Here is an 18,852-nt window from a genome sequence, read left to right on the forward strand (position 1 = left end):
AAAGTGATGAAATACCTATAGCCTTCTCGTGCGGTGATTGACATAGGTCCACACACATCCGTATGTATGAGTCCTAATAGGTGCAGCCGCGCATTCCAACACCTTTGAAGGAAATTCGAGTCATCTTACCGATGAGACATGATTCACACGTGCCAAATGATTGAAAATCAAAGGCCGAGATAGCTCCATTCTTTATGAGCTCTTTTACGCGTTTCTCATTAATGTGTCCCATACGGCAGTGCCATAGATACGTTTGATCTTTGTCACCAACCTTTAACTTTTTATTCATTACGTGTAATATTTCGGTGGTCTGATCTAAAACATAAATTCCGTTCATGGAGACTGCCTTGCCATAAATCATATCGTGTAATGAGAAAATGCAAGTATTATTCTCTATTACAAATGAAAAACCAAGTTTGTCAAGTGCAGAAACCGAAATAATGTTTTTCGAAAGATGGGTACATAATAGCGAGTTATATAAAAATAACTCAAATCCGCTAGGAAGAAAGTTTGGATCACGTATGTTCCCCTCGAGACCTGCAGCCACTCGTGCTCCATTCCCGACACGCAGTCCACCTCACCCTTTACGAGGGGTTCGATGTTTTGAGCCCCCGCACATGATTACACGAGATGAGAACCACAACCGAGTATCTAGTACCCAAGTTCCGTAACTTGCGTGGTTAATCTCAATCATATGAATAAAAGTAGAAGAAGAAGACATACCAACAGGTTTAACGCGACCCGCTTTTATCTCCTCATGATAAACAGGACATGTACGCCTCCAATGCCCAGTCTTGTGGCAATGATGGCATTCCATGTTTTCGGTTTTGCTCTTTGTCGCGCCTGATGAGTTACTTGCCTCACCAGGCCCACTCTTACCGACCACGACTTCTTGAACTTCGGTTTTCCCTCTGCTAGGTGCTTGAGCTTTGCCCTTACCCTTGCCCTTGTTTGTCACAACGAGAACATCTTGTTTCATGCTCCCACTGAACTTCATGTCCTTCTCGGTCTGTACGAGAAGGGAGTGCAGTTCATGGGGACTTTTCTTCAAATCATTCATATAGTAATTCGCTCTAAAGAGCGCAAAGCCATCATGGAGTGAATGAAGCATGCGGTCAATAACAATGTTCTCGCTGATTTTACAATCAAGCGCCTCTAGTCTCTCGACATTCTCAATCATGCTGAGAATGTGTGGGCTAACCGGTTGGCCCTTCTGGAGTCTCGCATCAAAGAAGCGAGTGGTATGCTCATAGGTCACGATTCTCGGTGCTTTCGAGAATTCCTTGGTGAGCGTGGTGAAAATCTTGTTTGCACCTTGGGCTATGAAGCGTTTCTGCAAATTGGATTCCATTGCAAAAATGAGTACGTTTTTAATCGCACCCGCTTCCATGACGAAGTCGATATACGTGGAGACCTCGTTAACTCGAGCCGTGGGGCCTGGGGCTGGCGGGAGGGGCTCAGTCAGATACTTGAGCTTCCCGTCAGCAGTGGCAGCATTCCGTAATGCCGCCTCCCATTCCGCGAAGTTTGATCCATCATTCTTCAGTCTAGTGGACTGATTCATCTGATTCATGAAGATCCGAAGCCAGGACTCACGGTCCAATGTGGCACTTGGCATTGGGTCATCGAGGATGCCAGCCATTATGTTATTAGCAGTTTAAAAAACGTGATCTACGCTGAAAAGGAAAGAAAACAAAAACGAAATAAGCAACTCATCGAGGTGATTTAAGTCTATGTAAAATTCATTTTAATCGTGTAGACTCATTGCACTTGCATAATTGATCTCCCTCAAGAATAATACAAGTGATCCCAAGACTCAATTTCCGTAAATTGATAAGCCAACTGTTTAGCTAGTTCTTCCGTAAGAACTCTTGATCGATAGATTTCCGTAAATCCTATCTATAGTCCACCATAATCACAGGATCGTACGAGTGACCATAGTGTTGAGATAAAATAAGTCAATCAGTTCCAACTTACCCGACGTAGAAGGGGTCATATTATGCCTACCGACGAAGAAGGGATTCATTGGAGTTTGACCTATAAAGACTGTTCTCAATTTTTGTTTATACGAGGAAGATCCCATCGACTTAATTTTAATTCATTTTAAGTGAACGAATAAACTAGCATTACGTGAATGAATTAATTTAGGTGATGGCTTAATAAAACGTGTGACATAAGAATGTCAAAGAAAACTAACGCGTGACCTCTATATGAGTCAGTTTTCATGCAATTATTAGGTGGTTTGGTTTTAGGCGGAATATGATGCAATCTATCGTTACGATAAAATAAATAAATGAATGCAATACGTAAATAAAAATTCCTAGTGTGGCCTATCCTAGTAAAAAGAACATAATACAACTTTGGAATCCACCGTTGGACCCGAGAAGCTTGTCTTGATGTTCCATCTTTGTCCATGCAGCGGGAGTGAGCATCCGATCTCCATCTTTAGTCTTCTCAAAATTACAATTAAAATTTACAAAATATAAACCTATTTACATTCTAAATAAAAACTGTAATTAAAAAAAATAAAAAAGGGAGATACGAGATCTCAAAATACAACCAAGACCGTGTTCCATCATTACGGTAACACGTTCTACTAAGGCCACACTAAGTTACAACCGTTTGTAAAAAATAAATAAATACGTAATAAAAGCATTCAAAACATTCAAAATAACGATAAATAAAATGCATCAACTAAAACAAATTTATTCGTGACATAATTCCGTAATTATGTTAAATTTATCCAAACCACCTTTTAACAATTAAAATTATGTGACAAAACCGCTTCATCAACTTAATTTTAATTCATGATAATCCGTTATTTTAAATCGTTTTAAAATAACTAAATGGTACGTGAGTGAACCGTTTCACTATCAAGCGAATGCGTAAAGTCCGTATTACGCATATGTTATGGCCAAAAAAATTTTTTTTTTTTATATTTCTGCATATGCCGAGAGCAAAAACAAAAAAAAACAAAACATAAATTTTTTTTTTTCTCTTCTTCACGGCCAAACCGTGATAGACCATAAAAATTTTTTTTTTCTTTTCTTGCTGCTAAAAGCCGTGAGCAAGGATAAAAAAAATTATCAGCTGCTATAAAACGTAAGCAACAACATCCGACACAAAATCGATTTGACAAAATCCAATTGCAATTTGAACATAATCCGTATTAAAACAAAATTACAATTGACATGATCTTAACATATTGTTATAATTATCGATTAAAATAACAATACGCAAAGAACAAAACGAAACCAAAACATCGTCTGATCAGACGGAAATCAAAAACACGATTTCCAAAGCACAAAAAAAAACAGGCCGTGCAAAAAAAAAAAAAATTTTGCCGAGGCAAAAAAACAGCCACACGGTTCATTTTTATGCAAAAATTTTATCGATTCAAATTCGTTTGATAAAAAACACATAGAAAAATTTACGTGGCCTCGCTCTGATACCACTTGTAGGGTAATATCCGTATAAAACCCTTAAATTATAGGACTATAACGCAAATTTAATACGTGATTTATTGTCATAAACGAAAAACAATGAAAAACGATAAAGCACAAGAATTAACCTTCGGTCCTAGTGCAATTCGGCAATGAGAGATCAAAGTAGATCTCCTCCTAATTGTTGCACCCAAGATCGTCTGAGAATATGCCCTTGTGCTAGAAATGTGTTCTCTAATTGCCTTGCAATATTGAGAGAACTTGATGTGAGTTTTCTTTAGATGTGAGATCTGAATTTTGAGAGGAAAAATGTCTCTCAAAACCCTAATTCTTTTTGCAAATGACAATTAGGTTAACAAAGAGGAGAGGCTCTCCTTTTTGTTCTTCTAATTCGGCCAAACCGAGTGGAAGAGGAGGAAATGGGCTTTCATTTTCTCCTTATTTTAACTCGTGGTCCGATGCTAAAATGTATATGATGCGGTCTTTATTATAAATCGTCATCGGTTAACGGTTATTAAAACATCAACTAATGACACGGATTAGTTGAATTATTAATACATGTCCGACAAAGACAATATTGTATAATTAATTCAATATACATTAATTAAATATAATCGTTTATATTTAATTTACGAATTAACTGTTTAATTCGCCTTAGCCCATTTTATTTAATCCGTATTAAATAAAATATCTCAACATCGCATTTTGACTAATTATTAGTCAAATAACTCGGACCAACTGCTTAGTCAATTTTTTCGGCATCAACATGATGTATTTTCATACCGTCACATCTCTCAAACGTATCCTATAGGTGTGACTTTTAGGGACCAGTTGATCACCGCCATCTGTATGACAATAACGTCAAACTTATCTAGCAAGCCAACCGTTATTGATAAACGTGGACCAACTGATTATAATACAAAAGTATACCCTTTGATCCTTTTAGAGATTTATAAGTCCTTGCACTAACTGTAAAGGACACCAGCCCCAACATTCCTGCCTTTGCTGATAAGCGAACATTATTTCTGCATATGCATCAACTTTGAAAACGAGACAGTGGACTACTTAGACAATAGGCTCTATGATAACTTCGAAGAATAAGAGTTTTTTTACCTCGCTGAGTTGGCTGTAAGTCGTAAACTCAAACTTTATTGCAAAACTACAATTGATGTGTTTTATTAAATTGGAGAAAATTTTCTTTACATTAATGAGATTCTTAATTGTTGTCAAAAATTTATAGGCAGACATTTGGGAGTTACATGTGCAGCAAAGGTATAAAGCAAGGAGAAAAAGTGCAAATGTTTCCCTTAGTTAGTAAGAAATTCAAGTGGCAAACAAATGATTTTAACTTAGACTGTGGGGTATTTATGATGCTGCACATGATGTTTTACAATGGGGAAGTATTTGATTGTGATTTGAATGATGAAATGGAGAGGAAATTATATCGAGCTGAGATAGCAGCAGCATTGGTTTTCAGTGATTATAACCATACCAGGACTGAAACAATGGATATTGTTGCAAACTTCAACACAGTAAAGGAATCGTTGGAACCAATCCTGTTGGAAAAAAGGAGGCTAAAAAGACAAGAGGAAGAAAAAGCAAAAGCAGACAGTCTGAAGAAAGTTTGTACACCTAAGTCAAAAATCAAAGATTAATTACTTTTACTTAGGCGCTCATTTTTTTCTTAAACAACATAGTTGTATTTGGTACTAAAACAGCTGCATCACCTGAACTGTTCTTTAGGGTTGAAAAGACCAGACGACAATGATTGCAATACTAGTGTCTTGGGTAGCCGTCGAAAAGGAAATACAGATGGTCTTGGGTGCACATACAACTGTGGCAAAGCTGGTTATGTGCTGGTTGTATCCAAATTTATGAGGAACAATCAAGCACTTTTAGCAAGCTTGTTGAAAGTAAGAAAAGAAGTACTTGACTATGCTTATTGGACGACCACACATTCTCTATAGAGTAAGATTGAAAACTATTATGATATCCTCAAATATTTTAACTGATGCCCATCATTTATTTAGTAGCATATAAAAAGAATATTTCCACTAATGCTCATCCTATACCATTGCTTGTAGTGAATGTGTTGCTGTCTACGACGAAGAAGCAAAACTCCTCAGAGAGGATATACTATCAATACAACAGACGGTGAATGTCACGAGCAAAATGATTGAATGTTGGGCATACCTACTGAATGACATTGAGTACAAGGATCACAACACAATAACTTTACTGTTTCTCGGACTTCGCCACATGGTATGCAATATTATTTACAAGTAGTTTAGATATTTGATTGTAAATATTGTAAATTTAATATTATTACAATGAATATGTGCTGTTATTGTTAAGGCTGAGCAAACCGGGTAACCGAACCGGTTTTAAAAAACACTATATTTTGCAAACCGAAACGGTTTAATTCGGTTCACCGGTTTTTTTGCATTTTTCAAACCGAAACCGAAAACCGGTTTACCCGAACCGGTTTTCAACCCGGTTTTTATAAATAGTCTTTTTCTTTCGTTTTATACAGCCAAAGTAACAACTAGTTCATTGATTCATATGAAACTCATCAAATTTTACAATTCAACTAAAATTTAACAAATTACAACTTTAAATTACATTACAACTTCAAATCCCAAACAAACTAAGGAACTTGCATCCTTCTAAATTGACATCAACCGTCTATCTCATCAACGCCATCTACAACAATTATCAAAACAGGAAGGTCAGAAACACATAAACTAGGATATGGCCAGCCTCTAAATAAAATCGAAGTAACAATCACAACATCATATTGGTATTCAAATCAACAAAAGACTAAAACTTTTAAAACCCAACAAATGATAGATGATCTTCAATTCGAAACGAATTAAAATCAAAATAGGAGAAATAAAATCAGAACAAAGGAGAAAAAAAATGAAAACAATCAGTACAAATGAAATAAAATCTGAACAAAGGAAACATATCAGTACAAACGAAAAAAAAAAGAAATAATAATAAGTCGAAAAAGTAGTATATAATTAAATAGATGAACAAAATGTCTATAAGTCGAATTGAAATATACAAAAAACAACACCAAATGTATAAATGAAGTAGACAAAACATGATGAACAAATCAACACAAACCTTTGATGTAATCTTTAAATTTGATGAACAAATATGACAAAAAAATTAGGATCGGTTTTTGTTTTGAGAGAGTGATAGTGTGTGTGGCGGAGAGGCGGAGAAAAATTAGGGTTTTTTGGTTTTGAGAGAATGAGGGTTATGTGGCAGTTTTAGTGAGTTAGGGTGGTATTTATATATTTTTGTTTTTTGAAAATAATCCGGTTAAAAAACCGGGGTCCGGTTTTATATTTCTAGCAACCGAATCCAAACCGCATTTCCTCAAAAAAATTCGGTTCGGGCACCGGAACCGGAAAAAAAACCTGAATATTCGGGCCCCTAAAATCGGGTTTCGGTTCGGTTTCAGTTTTAAAAAACGGATCGGATTTTTATGCTCAGCCCTAGTTATTGTTAAACAACTGATTTGCAAACAGGATGTTGTTCACGCATTATATCAACAAGGAGGTGATGAAAGTCAGGATGAAACTCATAAATTGAGGATTTTCGAAGCTTGGGATACTTTTATTACCGCAAACAAGGGTACATGCAACTTGACAGCTGAGATTGTTTTTGTACCAATGCTATTTGAAGACCATTACTTTTGTGTTTGTATAAACTTTAACAAAGAAAAGGTTGAAGTCTTAGATAATACATCCTATGATAAATGGGAAGATACAAGTGTTTACAAACTGGCAGATATTGTGGTAAGTTGAATGCTGTAGTTGATATTGGAAATCTTAGAAATTGTTGGATAATATATGTGTGTTTCATTCTGATGGTTTTCTTGAAATGTTTCAGGCTTCATGCATGAGTGACTATCTGGAAGCAAAGAAAAGGCCGAAAGCTGGAGAAATAATAGGTTTTAACATTGTTAACGTAAGCTTCAAATGGCAAAAACCGAAACTAAAGAACAATGAATCTGGCACTTTTCTAATGCTGCACATGATAAGGTATGAGGGAGAAGTATTTGAAGCAGATCTTGATGGAAAGGTTGGCCGCAGATACTATTGGGCAGAAATGGCAGCAACATTACTCTTGGCTGACATAAATGGAATCAGGGATCAACTCATTCAAAGGGCAGCAGAGTTTACAGCAATAAAGGAAGAAGTCTGGCCTCAACTGGAACTGAAAAGAGATGCAGCGATGAACAAAAAACCTGTAAAAGGAGGCAAGGGTGAAGATGTGCAAAATCCGGTGAATACTGAAATGCCTGTTCTTCGTAGTTCTCCTAAAAGGTAAATAAAAAAATAAAAAAAATGGCTAATCGGATATAATAATGTCATTACTTTGTAAGATATTCGTTTTTGTTTTATTTGACTATGGACATATATTAATGAGTATCTGTGCACATATTTGGGACTGCAGTGGTATTGGCAGTGGGCAAAACACAAGTGGTGGTCAGAGGATCAAAACAGTTGCACAATATACAAGAGCAAGAGGTCGAGGTAGAGGTCGAGGTAGAGGCAGCAATGTAGGAAAATAGAAAGTGTTTAATCTGACTTAGGAAATTGGGTTTGGAGTTTGATTTGTAATAGGTAGTCAAAAATGGTACAATCTAGATCGTTTGGTAAGGTTTTGTAATGAAGATATATCAAACTAGTGTTAATGTGCTATTTTAAAAGGGTTCATTCATCTATTTGTTGAGCAATTGGTTTATCTTACAAGTGTGATATTGGAATGAATAATGCATTGCGATATTGTATTATGTAATTCGTGGTATTTAAACTTTAAATTGAACATTAGGTGAAATTGTTACTTTAAAAGCATTCAAAATGACATATATTATTTGGAAAAGGTAAAAACATGTGATATAGTAACTCTTATTGAACAAACATTGTTCACCCTTGACCGAGAAATCTCTTTTTGGAAAGTGTGATATTGTATAGTGTTAGGGTGCAAACCCTTGTCCCACATCGGTAGAATAAAGATGGAAGATCATCTTTATAAGTGTCTACAAAATATAATAGTACGAGGCTTTTTGGAAAGGAGCCCAAAAGTAAATGCGTGAGGGCTTAGCCCAAAGCGGACAATATCGTACTATTATGAGTTGTGGACACTGGTGCAGCATAGGCCCAACACGGGATATTCACGCTTCCGCACAACAAGTGGTATCAGAGCCCAAGGTTCGACTTGGGCTAGACACGAGGATGCATCAGTAGGTCCAAGACTTGAAGTTGTACACTGTAAGGCATGGAACTCCTAGCTCGGGCTGAGTCCTTGAGCAAGCCCGGTCCAGGGCTAAATGGATGAAAGGCGCCATAGGTCTTGTGGGACAAAGACCATTTGTGTACTAAAACTGTTGATCAGGTGGACCCTTATCAGATTGGGTGCCACAGGTCTGGTGGGTCCTTTACAGGTTGGATGCCAGAGACCGTTTTTGTTCTAGGACTTCTAAAGTGACGGACCCGGTCCAGGGTATATTGGATACAGAGGATGTTCGATATGCATGTGTAGCAAATTCCCAAGAAGGACACATGGACATACAGGCTCAGGAGCATGTGGGGGCACTCACTTGACCAGGCGGTGACATATGGTGCAAGACATGGCTCATGGTAGCATGGTGTGTCGGCTAAGGGGAGGTTATCAAGACTTGTGATGTTTCTTTCGGGTGTCTAGAAGTTGGGGCTGTAGATTGGGGGAGTTCTCCAGGTAGGTCAAGGTCCGAGTCAAGATGATGGTCCTTGGTTTGAGGGGAGGATTGTTAGGGTGCAAACCCTTGTCCCACATCGATAGAATAAAGATGGAAGATCATCTTTATAAATGTCTACAAAATATAATAGTACGAGGCCTTTTGGGAAGGAGCCCAAGAGTAAATCTGTGAGGGCTTAGCCCAAAGCGGACAATATCGTACTATTATGAGTTGTGGACACCGGTGCAGCAGAGGCCCAACACGGGATATTCACGCTTCCGCACAACATATAGCAAAACAGCTGATATTATATTGAATACGTTGTGATATTGTATCCCATGACACGTCTAATTATGTGGTATTGTATTGAATACGTTGTGATATTGTAAAGAATACTGTAATTAGTGTGATAGTTGTGGTATTTATTTAAGACAAGTATGATATTGTATTCCATATCTTGTGATATTGTATGGCAAAAAACTGTGAGGATAATAATTATTCCCACTTGTGATATTTATTTAAGACAAGTATGATATTGTATTCGATATCATGTGATATTGTAAAAACTGTGAGGATAATAATTATTCCCCAAAAAGTAAAATTTTGGATTGAATATTGCGTGGTATTGTATTGAAGCATGATGTGATCTTTGTAAAGAATCTTTTGAAATTATTGTGATACGTGTGGTGTTTATTTGAGACAAGTGTGATATTGTATTCGATATAATGTGATATATTGCATATCAAATGCAATATCATAGTTCTAACTATGCAATATTAGAATATGTACATTTAAAAATCCCACCGTAATCCATGTTCCACCGTCATCCATTTTAACTCTGCAATTTCAGAACATGTACATTGAAATATCAGACTTCTGATAATACTTTGTGGAAGCTTTATTTAAGAAATATCAGACGTCTAACTATGCAATATCACGACATGTACAATAAAATATCAGACTTCTGATAATATTTTTTTGGAAGCTTTATGTAAGAAATATCACACGTCCAACTATGCAATATCACGACATGTACATTTAAAAATAAGACTTCTGATAATACTGTTTTGAAAGCAGTATGAAAGAAATATCACACGTCTAACTATGAAATATCACATGTCTAACTATGAAATATCACACGTCTAACTATGCAAAATAAGACTATTTTTAATACTTTGCGTATGAAATATAGTATCAAACAATGTACGAATAAGATCACTTATATCAGTGCGTAAATCCTAACGTATGGAGTGTAATTGCTATAATAGTAATGAAACTATAAGATGTATATCCTATATATATTGAGCTCCATCAACAAAGAATCCTCCAACCAAGAGACGACGACACAAAAAATGTTTTGGATGACCTTGAATCCTTGATGAACATGAATCAGTATACCAGTCAATCATCATCTGAACTCCCCTGAAAAATACAAAATAGCACAACAAGTAGTTGTCAGCAAATGAACAAACACAGTTGATACAGTTTTAGAAATTAAAGTCATAACAGCACCGCGAGTACTCGTCAGCGCTCAATATCAACAGTATATACAATTCCAAAAATTAAACTCATAAACAGAATCGTATGGCATCTTACTTATAGAATGAATGTAATAGAATATATTTATTTAGGTAGCATACTTGATTCTCGACGTCAGGTACGAAAGGATGAGGGCAGTTACGCTTATCATGGTTAGCCAATTGTTTGCAATTTTTGCAAAGCCTTTTTGGCTTCTCTGCTTTGGCAATGCATTGTTGCTTTGTCGATATCATTCTCTTCCCACTACCCTTGTTCTTTGCCTGATGAGGCGGTAGAATCCTCACCTCAGTTGAAGAACTACATCCAAGAAGCATTTCCAACTTCTGCTCTTTTGTCATTGACTGTGCTTGTGGATTGAGTTTGACCCGAAATTGCTTCAATGTGTCAGCAAGATCAGTGATCTAATTGTTAGGCATAGTTCTCAGCAAACTGATAGTTGAGCAGAACTCTAACCATAATTTGCACATCTCCAGCTTCCTTACATCAGTGGCATCAAAGTCGTCAAGTAACTCACCATGTGAACAATACAGAGGGATCTTTTGTGCATTCTTTGTCCAGCGCATAAGTATGTACTTATCAGGCAAAGTCCTGACTTGTTTCCCAGAGAAAACCCAAATAATGTGTCTGCAAATAATACCCTTCCTATTAAACAACTTACAAGAACATTCTGCATCGGTGCTTGTAGAATTGAACACTAGTTGATAGGTCTTATGCATTCTAGCCTCAGTAACAACAATGACCTATGTACTGTCGACAGGTGGTGTGAAGCCACCAACACTAAGGGAACACATGGAGGCAACAACTTCTTGTTGAAAATATTTGAAAATAGCATGGGTATAAACCTTGGACGCATGAGCTTCCAAGTGTAGAGACATAGCTAATTGGGGTAAAGTATAATCACTGTCTCGATCATGTTGCTTTTGAGTATTGCGTTGTTGATCCATGGCGCTTTGAAACTGCATCCAAAACTCAACAAGTCTACCATGTATATTTTCAAAACGCTTGAAAAAGCTATTCTGGCTCTCCGATCGTTGAGTTGTTCGGAGAAGACATCCCATAGGAATATCACGATAATAAGCCGGGATCCATCTCCTTCTTTTTTTCTACATGTATGACAATGATAAGGTTATTTCAGTCGTTGGCCTTAATCAAAGTAAACCTAAACTACTACTAACAAAATAGCTAGCGGTAAGTCAGGGTCGAATCCACAGGGAGGCGGTGATTATCTAGTTTGTTTATATTTAAATCTGTCTTAAAGTAACCAATTGTGGGGGTTCTGATTGTCTGTATGCTAACAGCTAATTGCAAGTAATTAAAAGACAAATAACAATAATATTAAAGGTCTAGGATTTCAGGTTCACTAGGTCAATTATATGGGGTCTATTAATCAATTGCTAGATCTACCAAGCTGTCTAAGGTCATAAGATCGGTCGACTCAATTATGCCCTTTAAATCGATTCTAACATGCGGTCGCTATAATTAGATACAATCTATTTGATTATCGCAGCCTATATTAATTCTAACCCGGTCGGTGAAAGGATTAATTCGCTACACTAATTAACAACTCAGGCCTAAGTTAATTAACTAGAATAAGAACAATAATCAAACGACAACTTATATGATTTCCCTAACAATTAATCAATTTTCCCCTTTTAATTAACCTAGATCCCCTTCATCCTAGATGAAGATTTAGCTACTCATAGTAATTATAATAACAACAATAATGATATAAGAAAGCATAATTAAGAACATAAAAGATGAACAATAATGATAGAATAATTATTAAAGAAAGATTGATACCGTAATAAAGGAATACTTAGATCCGGAAGGAAGAACAATAAATAAACTAAACTAAGTATTTGAGAGAGTTTTCTAAGGTAGCTATACTAAACCTATGTAAAATAAAGCATAAAATAACTTAGGGTACGAGTTTTGGTATTTATAGCAATACATAACCGACTTAAGGAAAGTTGCGGGAATTATAAAACTGGAAGGTTCCTCGATCGAGTCGAGAGTGACTCGATCGAGGCACCAAAGTTCAAGAACACCCAACTCTCGACATTGCGAAATTTAGTTGATTAGGTTGGTTCCTCGATCGAGTCGAGAGTGACTCGATCGAGCATGAAGTTCCTCGATCGAGCCAAGGTTGACTCGATCGAGGCACCAATTTCCTACTTCGCGCACTGAACTTCAAACGGCCGCCATTTCTTCGTTACTTGTCAGAAACAAGCGATTTTCGCGGCGTTGGAAAGCTAAGAGGATAAGCTTTCACCTCCAATTAGAATCACTTGAAAATATATTGTAGAACTATAGATATGGCTCTTCAAAGTAGGCACTTGTAATAAGAAGCTCTTTTCTTCGTGTTTTCTTCTTAACTTCTCTTCCTTCGTTCTTATGGATTCTCGTGCCATGCTTCGTGTATCCCTTCATGCTCACTCCGCGATGCCCATTTCATTCATTTGCTCCTCAAATGCATCATTCCTGCATTAAACATCAAAAGGCGGAAGTATCGACATTCTAACTTAAAAGGCATGTAAATGCTATAAACTAGCACGAAAACCGTATCAAAAGCAATTAAGGGGAGGCATAAATATGTATATATTTATGACTCATCAAACTCCCCCAAACCATCTCTTTGCTTGTTCTCAAGCAAAGCAACACACAATACAAAAGACAATCATACAAATGGCGAATAAACGACTCAGAGCTAATGTTTAATGCACATACAAATCCCAAGCTATCCATATCTGTAACAAAGTAATGACTAAAGTGTACCAATAAAACAAATTCAAAGGTACGGGAAATAGAAAACGTAGCTCAAGTCTCAAGTCACCATACTAGATACAAATGCCAAATACCTTTGATAAGGTTATTTCAGTCGTTGGCCTTAATCAAAGTAAACCTAAACTACTACTAACAAAATAGCTAGCGGTAAGTCAGGGTCGAATCCACAGGGAGGCGGTGATTATCTAGTTTGTTTATATATAAATCTGTCTTAAAGTAACCAATTGTGGGGGTTCTGATTGTTTGTATGCTAACAGCTAATTGCAAGTAATTAAAAGACAAATAACAATAATATTAAAGGTCTAGGATTTCCGGTTCACTAGGTCAATTATATGGGGTCTATTAATCAATTGCTAGATCTACCAAGCTGTCTAAGGTCATAAGATCGGTCGACTCAATTATGCCCTTTAGATCGATTCTAACATGCGGTCGCTATAATTAGATACAATCTATTTGATTATCGTAGCCTATATTAATTCTAACCCGGTCGGTGAAAGGATTAATTCGCTACACTAATTAACAACTCAGGCCTAAGTTAATTAACTAGAATAAGAACAATAATCAAACGACAACTTATATGATTTCCCTAGCAATTAATCAATTTTCCCCTTTTAATTAACCTAGATCCCCTTCATCCTAGATGAAGATTTAGCTACTCATAGTAATTATAATAACAACAATAATGATATAAGAAAGCATAATTAAGAACATAAAAGATGAACAATAATGATAGAATAATTATTAAAGAAAGATTGATACCGTAATAAAGGAATACTTAGATCCGGAAGGAAGAACAATAAATAAACTAAACTAAGTATTTGAGAGAGTTTTCTAAGGTAGCTATACTAAACCTATGTAAAATAAAGCATAAAATAACTTAGGGTACGAGTTTTGGTATTTATAGCAATACATAACCGACTTAAGGAAAGTTACGGGAATTATAAACCGGAAGGTTCCTCGATCGAGTCGAGAGTGACTCGATCGAGGCACCAAAGTTCAAGAACACCCAACTCTCGACATTGCGAAATTTATTTGATTAGGTTGGTTCCTCGATCGAGTCGAGAGTGACTCGATCGAGCATGAAGTTCCTCGATCGAGCCAAGGTTGACTCGATTGAGGCACCAATTTCCTACTTCGCGCACTGAACTTCAAACGGCCGCCATTTCTTCGTTACTTGTCAGAAACAAGCGATTTTCGCGGCGTTGGAAAGCTAAGAGGATAAGCTTTCACCTCCAATTAGAATCACTTGAAAATATATTGTAGAACTATAGATATGGCTCTTCAAAATAGGCACTTGTAATAAGAAGCTCTTTTCTTCGTGTTTTCTTCTTAACTTCTCTTCCTTCGTTCTTATGGATTCTCGTGCCATGCTTCGTGTATCCCTTCATGCTCACTCCGCGATGCCCATTTCATTCATTTGCTCCTCAAATGCATCATTCCTGCATTAAACATCAAAAGGCGGAAGTATCGACATTCTAACTTAAAAGGCATGTAAATGCTATAAACTAGCACGAAAACCGTATCAAAAGCAATTAAGGGGAGGCATAAATATGTATATATTTATGACTCATCAGACAACCATGAAATTTTTTTTGGGTGGAAATGTAAGTAATATTAAGAACTTCCCAAAAGGGAAACAAGCACCTTTTACAACCTACCAGTTTTAATACCACCTCACATACAGGATTAACTAAGCTAGACAAGCCTATTACATTAACCCTCTCAAGTTACACCATTCCCTATCATGTTGCGAAATTTGATAATATTGATATTTCAGAAGAGCCAATCTACCATCTTCTATTACTGCTTGAAAAATAAGCTTAGGATGTACTACCCGCTGCTCCACACGGCAAACATTGCGAGCGTGCCAAATGTGATAATGCGTGGCCACTACCAGTGAACATAAAAGTTTCCTCAGGAACCCAGAATAATGTCTGATCTTTAGCATCTGTTCAGCAGACCCAAAACCATTGCCCTGCGCACCAATCCAGGATTTCATCCTATCATAGCATATACGTGTATAACTGCAATTCTTGAACAAGTGTTCATGATCCTCATCTAGTAGTCCACACAAATAATAGGTCTTCTGATCAGTGATGCCCATTTTGTTTAACCTGTCCAGAGTAAGAAGCCGCCCATGTCTGATGAGCCAGGCATTAAACACATGCTTTGGAGTGTTAATTCTACTCCAGACAACGTTAAGCCAAGGAACGTTAGGGTAATTATCCTGCCTCAACGATGTATACCCATCCTCAATGGTATAAAAACCATCCTTTTGCTGCCACTGTCCATTACTATACCCTGCTGCAAGCTTATCCTTCACCATACACACCTGTCTCCATGCCCAAGAACTATTAGGATTAGGCTGATAATCAAACCAGTCTCTACCCTTTAGATAAACCTTATCAATCCACTTAATCCACAGGAGGTCCTTCTTAGAAGCTATCCACCAAACTAGCTTCCCAACAGCTGCAACATTCCAGATCCTACTATCAATGACAACCATGAATTTGCTTGCAAGTTATGTTCAACAATTAACTCAGACCACTTCCTGTAACACCCCCATACTCCAAGTGCCTTACCAGGACCACTTAAGGCATGGAAGTGCTACCATCTCGGTTACCCGAGGCAATGATAATAATAAGATAATAACGAAACATACTTAAAAGTAAATACGGTTTAAAGTGATTACATGTCAACTTCAAAACTGTTAAACTAAAATACAAAGTACTTAAAACGGTCTACTGATAAAACTATTAAAACTATAAAACATCGTCTGACACAGCGGAAGACTTTTAACTGCCACGTGATGACTCATCCCATCTATCCCATACGCATCATATCATACCTGCTCACCATCCCCGAATGGATCACCACAATTTTTAAAACATTTAAACGGGGTCAGTACTAATTACACAATACAAATCAATACGAAACAAATGCCAAACAACACGTCAATCCCCAGTCTCCATCATCAATCTCCACACCACTGACTACACACTAAAGTGTGTAGCCCCGCCAGAGTACCCATCGCAACAGGTACTCCACACCCCAGTGGGGGACCGCAGCCGTTCCCACCTAAGCCCCGCTCATCTCATCGACCGATAAACCCATGTTCCTTAATGTGAACATCCCTCCTGTAGCGGGTTCCACAGAAGGCGAATCAAGAGCGTGAAGCCACTCCCGCAAGTGACCCCACTCAGCCAGGGACGCACCCCGAAGAACACAGACAGTTAAACAGTAATCACAATACAACCTCAACAACCGTCTGAAACAATTAACAATACGAAATGACAACCGTCTGAAACAATCAACAATCACTAACTACAGCACAATCACCACAAATCATGTAGTTAATACCGAGTAGGGAAACCCTACCTGGACAAAGCAACCACCATAGACGGTCTAGCAGCTAATCCACATCGCCCTTCACTGAAATTACTTCATATCAAATATACAATCATACAATAACAATCTAACATCAACAATACTCTCCAAAACCCTCAAATTACCCAATTAGGGTTTCAACTAAAATCAATGAAACAACATAAAAATTGTACTAGAACCTTAACCACAATACGACGGCCTCAACGGCGTAAAGAACACAAATATCCGATGACTCTAGCCCTTAGGATTTGATAGCAATGAGAGAGAGAGAGAGAGAGAGAAGCAACGTAACTTTGGTTTGTCTTTGTGAAGTTTAGAAAAGTGTAAAGATGAAAAGAAACTGACGTATTAAGATTATATAAATTTCTCACGTTGCTATCAAAACCCGTCAAACTCAGCCTATATAACTCACTTACTCGATCAAGTAAATAACTTACTCGATCGAGTGACCCTTACCCGATCGAGTGCCACACTTACCCGATCGAGTACCCATCGGACAGAACACTGTTCCGTATAAAAACATACTTACTCACTGAGTAAGACCCACTCGATAGAGTACCCAAAGACTCATAAAAACGTAGTATTACAGTCTTCCCTCCTTAAAAACAACTTCGTCCCCGAAGTTCAACCCATACATAAAAACAAACATACTAACTCGATCAAAATTAAAACAAAACCCTAACCTATAAAACATGAACTCCCAACACCAACTCCACCAACTGTGTCTACCTCCACAACATGACTCACGATATCGTATCCACCACATTATATCTCTCTCGACACCAACTCCATACATTACCAACTACCGTCCACAAACGCTGTTAGCTACGTAACATATCATCCACTAGAAAATCCAATATCAAGACACTCATAAACATCAAACGGAATGTTACATTCTACCACCCTTAAAAGAAACTTCGTCCTCGAAGTTTACTCACACTCATAAACACCCTCATCCCACTGTCAACACTCTCGAACTCCCTAAACATCATCATCCAACTGTCAACACTATCGAAGTATTCTCCTATTCCTAAACGTCGAACTACTACAAGCACGACCATGGCCTTTTAACAACAACAACTACAAAATATACAAATCCATTCTTTATGTTACACCAAAACTCTACTTCGAATTATACTACGACATGCACGATCATTAAACTCTCTTTAATCTCATCCTACTCCTCTTAAGATAGATGTTACGTCCTCGTAACTCACCAATACTAGATCCTTAGCTATATCTTCTCATTATCTTAATCACCACCACATGTCAAAGGTAACCGCCTATACTTAAACACTCACCATTCCTATATCCAAGGTTCTCTTACTTAAATAGCTCTCGTACCTCAATTCATTCGGCACACCACCTAACCTATACCACAAAATCCCTAGTTTAACCAAAACTTCAACTCCTCCACATTACCGCAACACGACATATATCTCTATATAAACTACACAAAACTCTTACCGTCAAACGCATAACTCACGATCCACCCTTGTTACGTACACTCACATTAGATCCTCAAGGTTTTTTTCTTTCATTACTGCAAAACTCATACATAACTTAACATGACACTAATTTCCAACACCCTACACTCACTATCCCAAAATCTGATTATGAACCACCTGCAGGGTCCATATCAGTACCACACATGTTCCACTAATCACTTGCCATAACTATGTGCACCAATGCCTCATCTACAACATGATCAAATGTACTGTAACAACTTCTCACAAGAGTCACAACTGTGTCCCATCAACAGAATATCACTATACCATGACAACAACGAAAACATATACAACTCTCTTTCATATCATACTCTACCCTCATTCCCAAACTTAAACTGGTAAGAAACATCAATAAACAAAACAACTGTCTATCTGTACAAACTGAAACTCATAGGAAGCAACATCAAACAAAACAACAATCTATGGATAACTGGTATGTACTTTCGAAACTCGAATC

At 37.3% G+C, this 18,852-nt stretch overlaps 1 protein-coding gene across 1 annotated transcript; it reads right to left on the bottom strand.

Annotated features, from left to right (window-relative positions):
• Window positions 1–10,578: 10,578 nt before the first annotated feature.
• LOC141631173 (protein FAR1-RELATED SEQUENCE 9-like) lies at window positions 10,579–11,774 on the bottom strand. The gene is made up of 4 exons (XM_074443877.1): window positions 11,465–11,774; window positions 11,199–11,383; window positions 10,818–11,117; window positions 10,579–10,599 (listed from the first exon to the last, which is right to left on the bottom strand). Exons 1-4 carry the CDS (start codon window positions 11,772–11,774, stop codon window positions 10,579–10,581), a joined length of 816 nt encoding a protein of 271 aa, XP_074299978.1.
• Between the last annotated feature and the right edge of the window lie 7,078 nt (window positions 11,775–18,852).

The sequence above is a fragment of the Silene latifolia genome, chromosome Y, assembly GCF_048544455.1.
Source record: "Silene latifolia isolate original U9 population chromosome Y, ASM4854445v1, whole genome shotgun sequence".
NCBI classification, from domain to species: Eukaryota; Viridiplantae; Streptophyta; class Magnoliopsida; order Caryophyllales; family Caryophyllaceae; genus Silene; species Silene latifolia.

What these genes read in the sequence shown, in the direction of transcription:
- LOC141631173 (XM_074443877.1), bottom strand. Translation starts at nt 11,774, where the DNA reads ATGGGATGTCTTCTCCGAACAACTCAACGATCGGAGAGCCAGAATAGC. An exon ending in CTTCACACCACCTGTCGACA is followed by an intron (nt 11,384 to 11,464) that starts GTACATAGGTCA and finishes GCACCGATGCAG; the next exon opens with AATGTTCTTGTAAGTTGTTT. An exon ending in ACGACTTTGATGCCACTGAT is followed by an intron (nt 11,118 to 11,198) that starts GTAAGGAAGCTG and finishes CCTAACAATTAG; the next exon opens with ATCACTGATCTTGCTGACAC.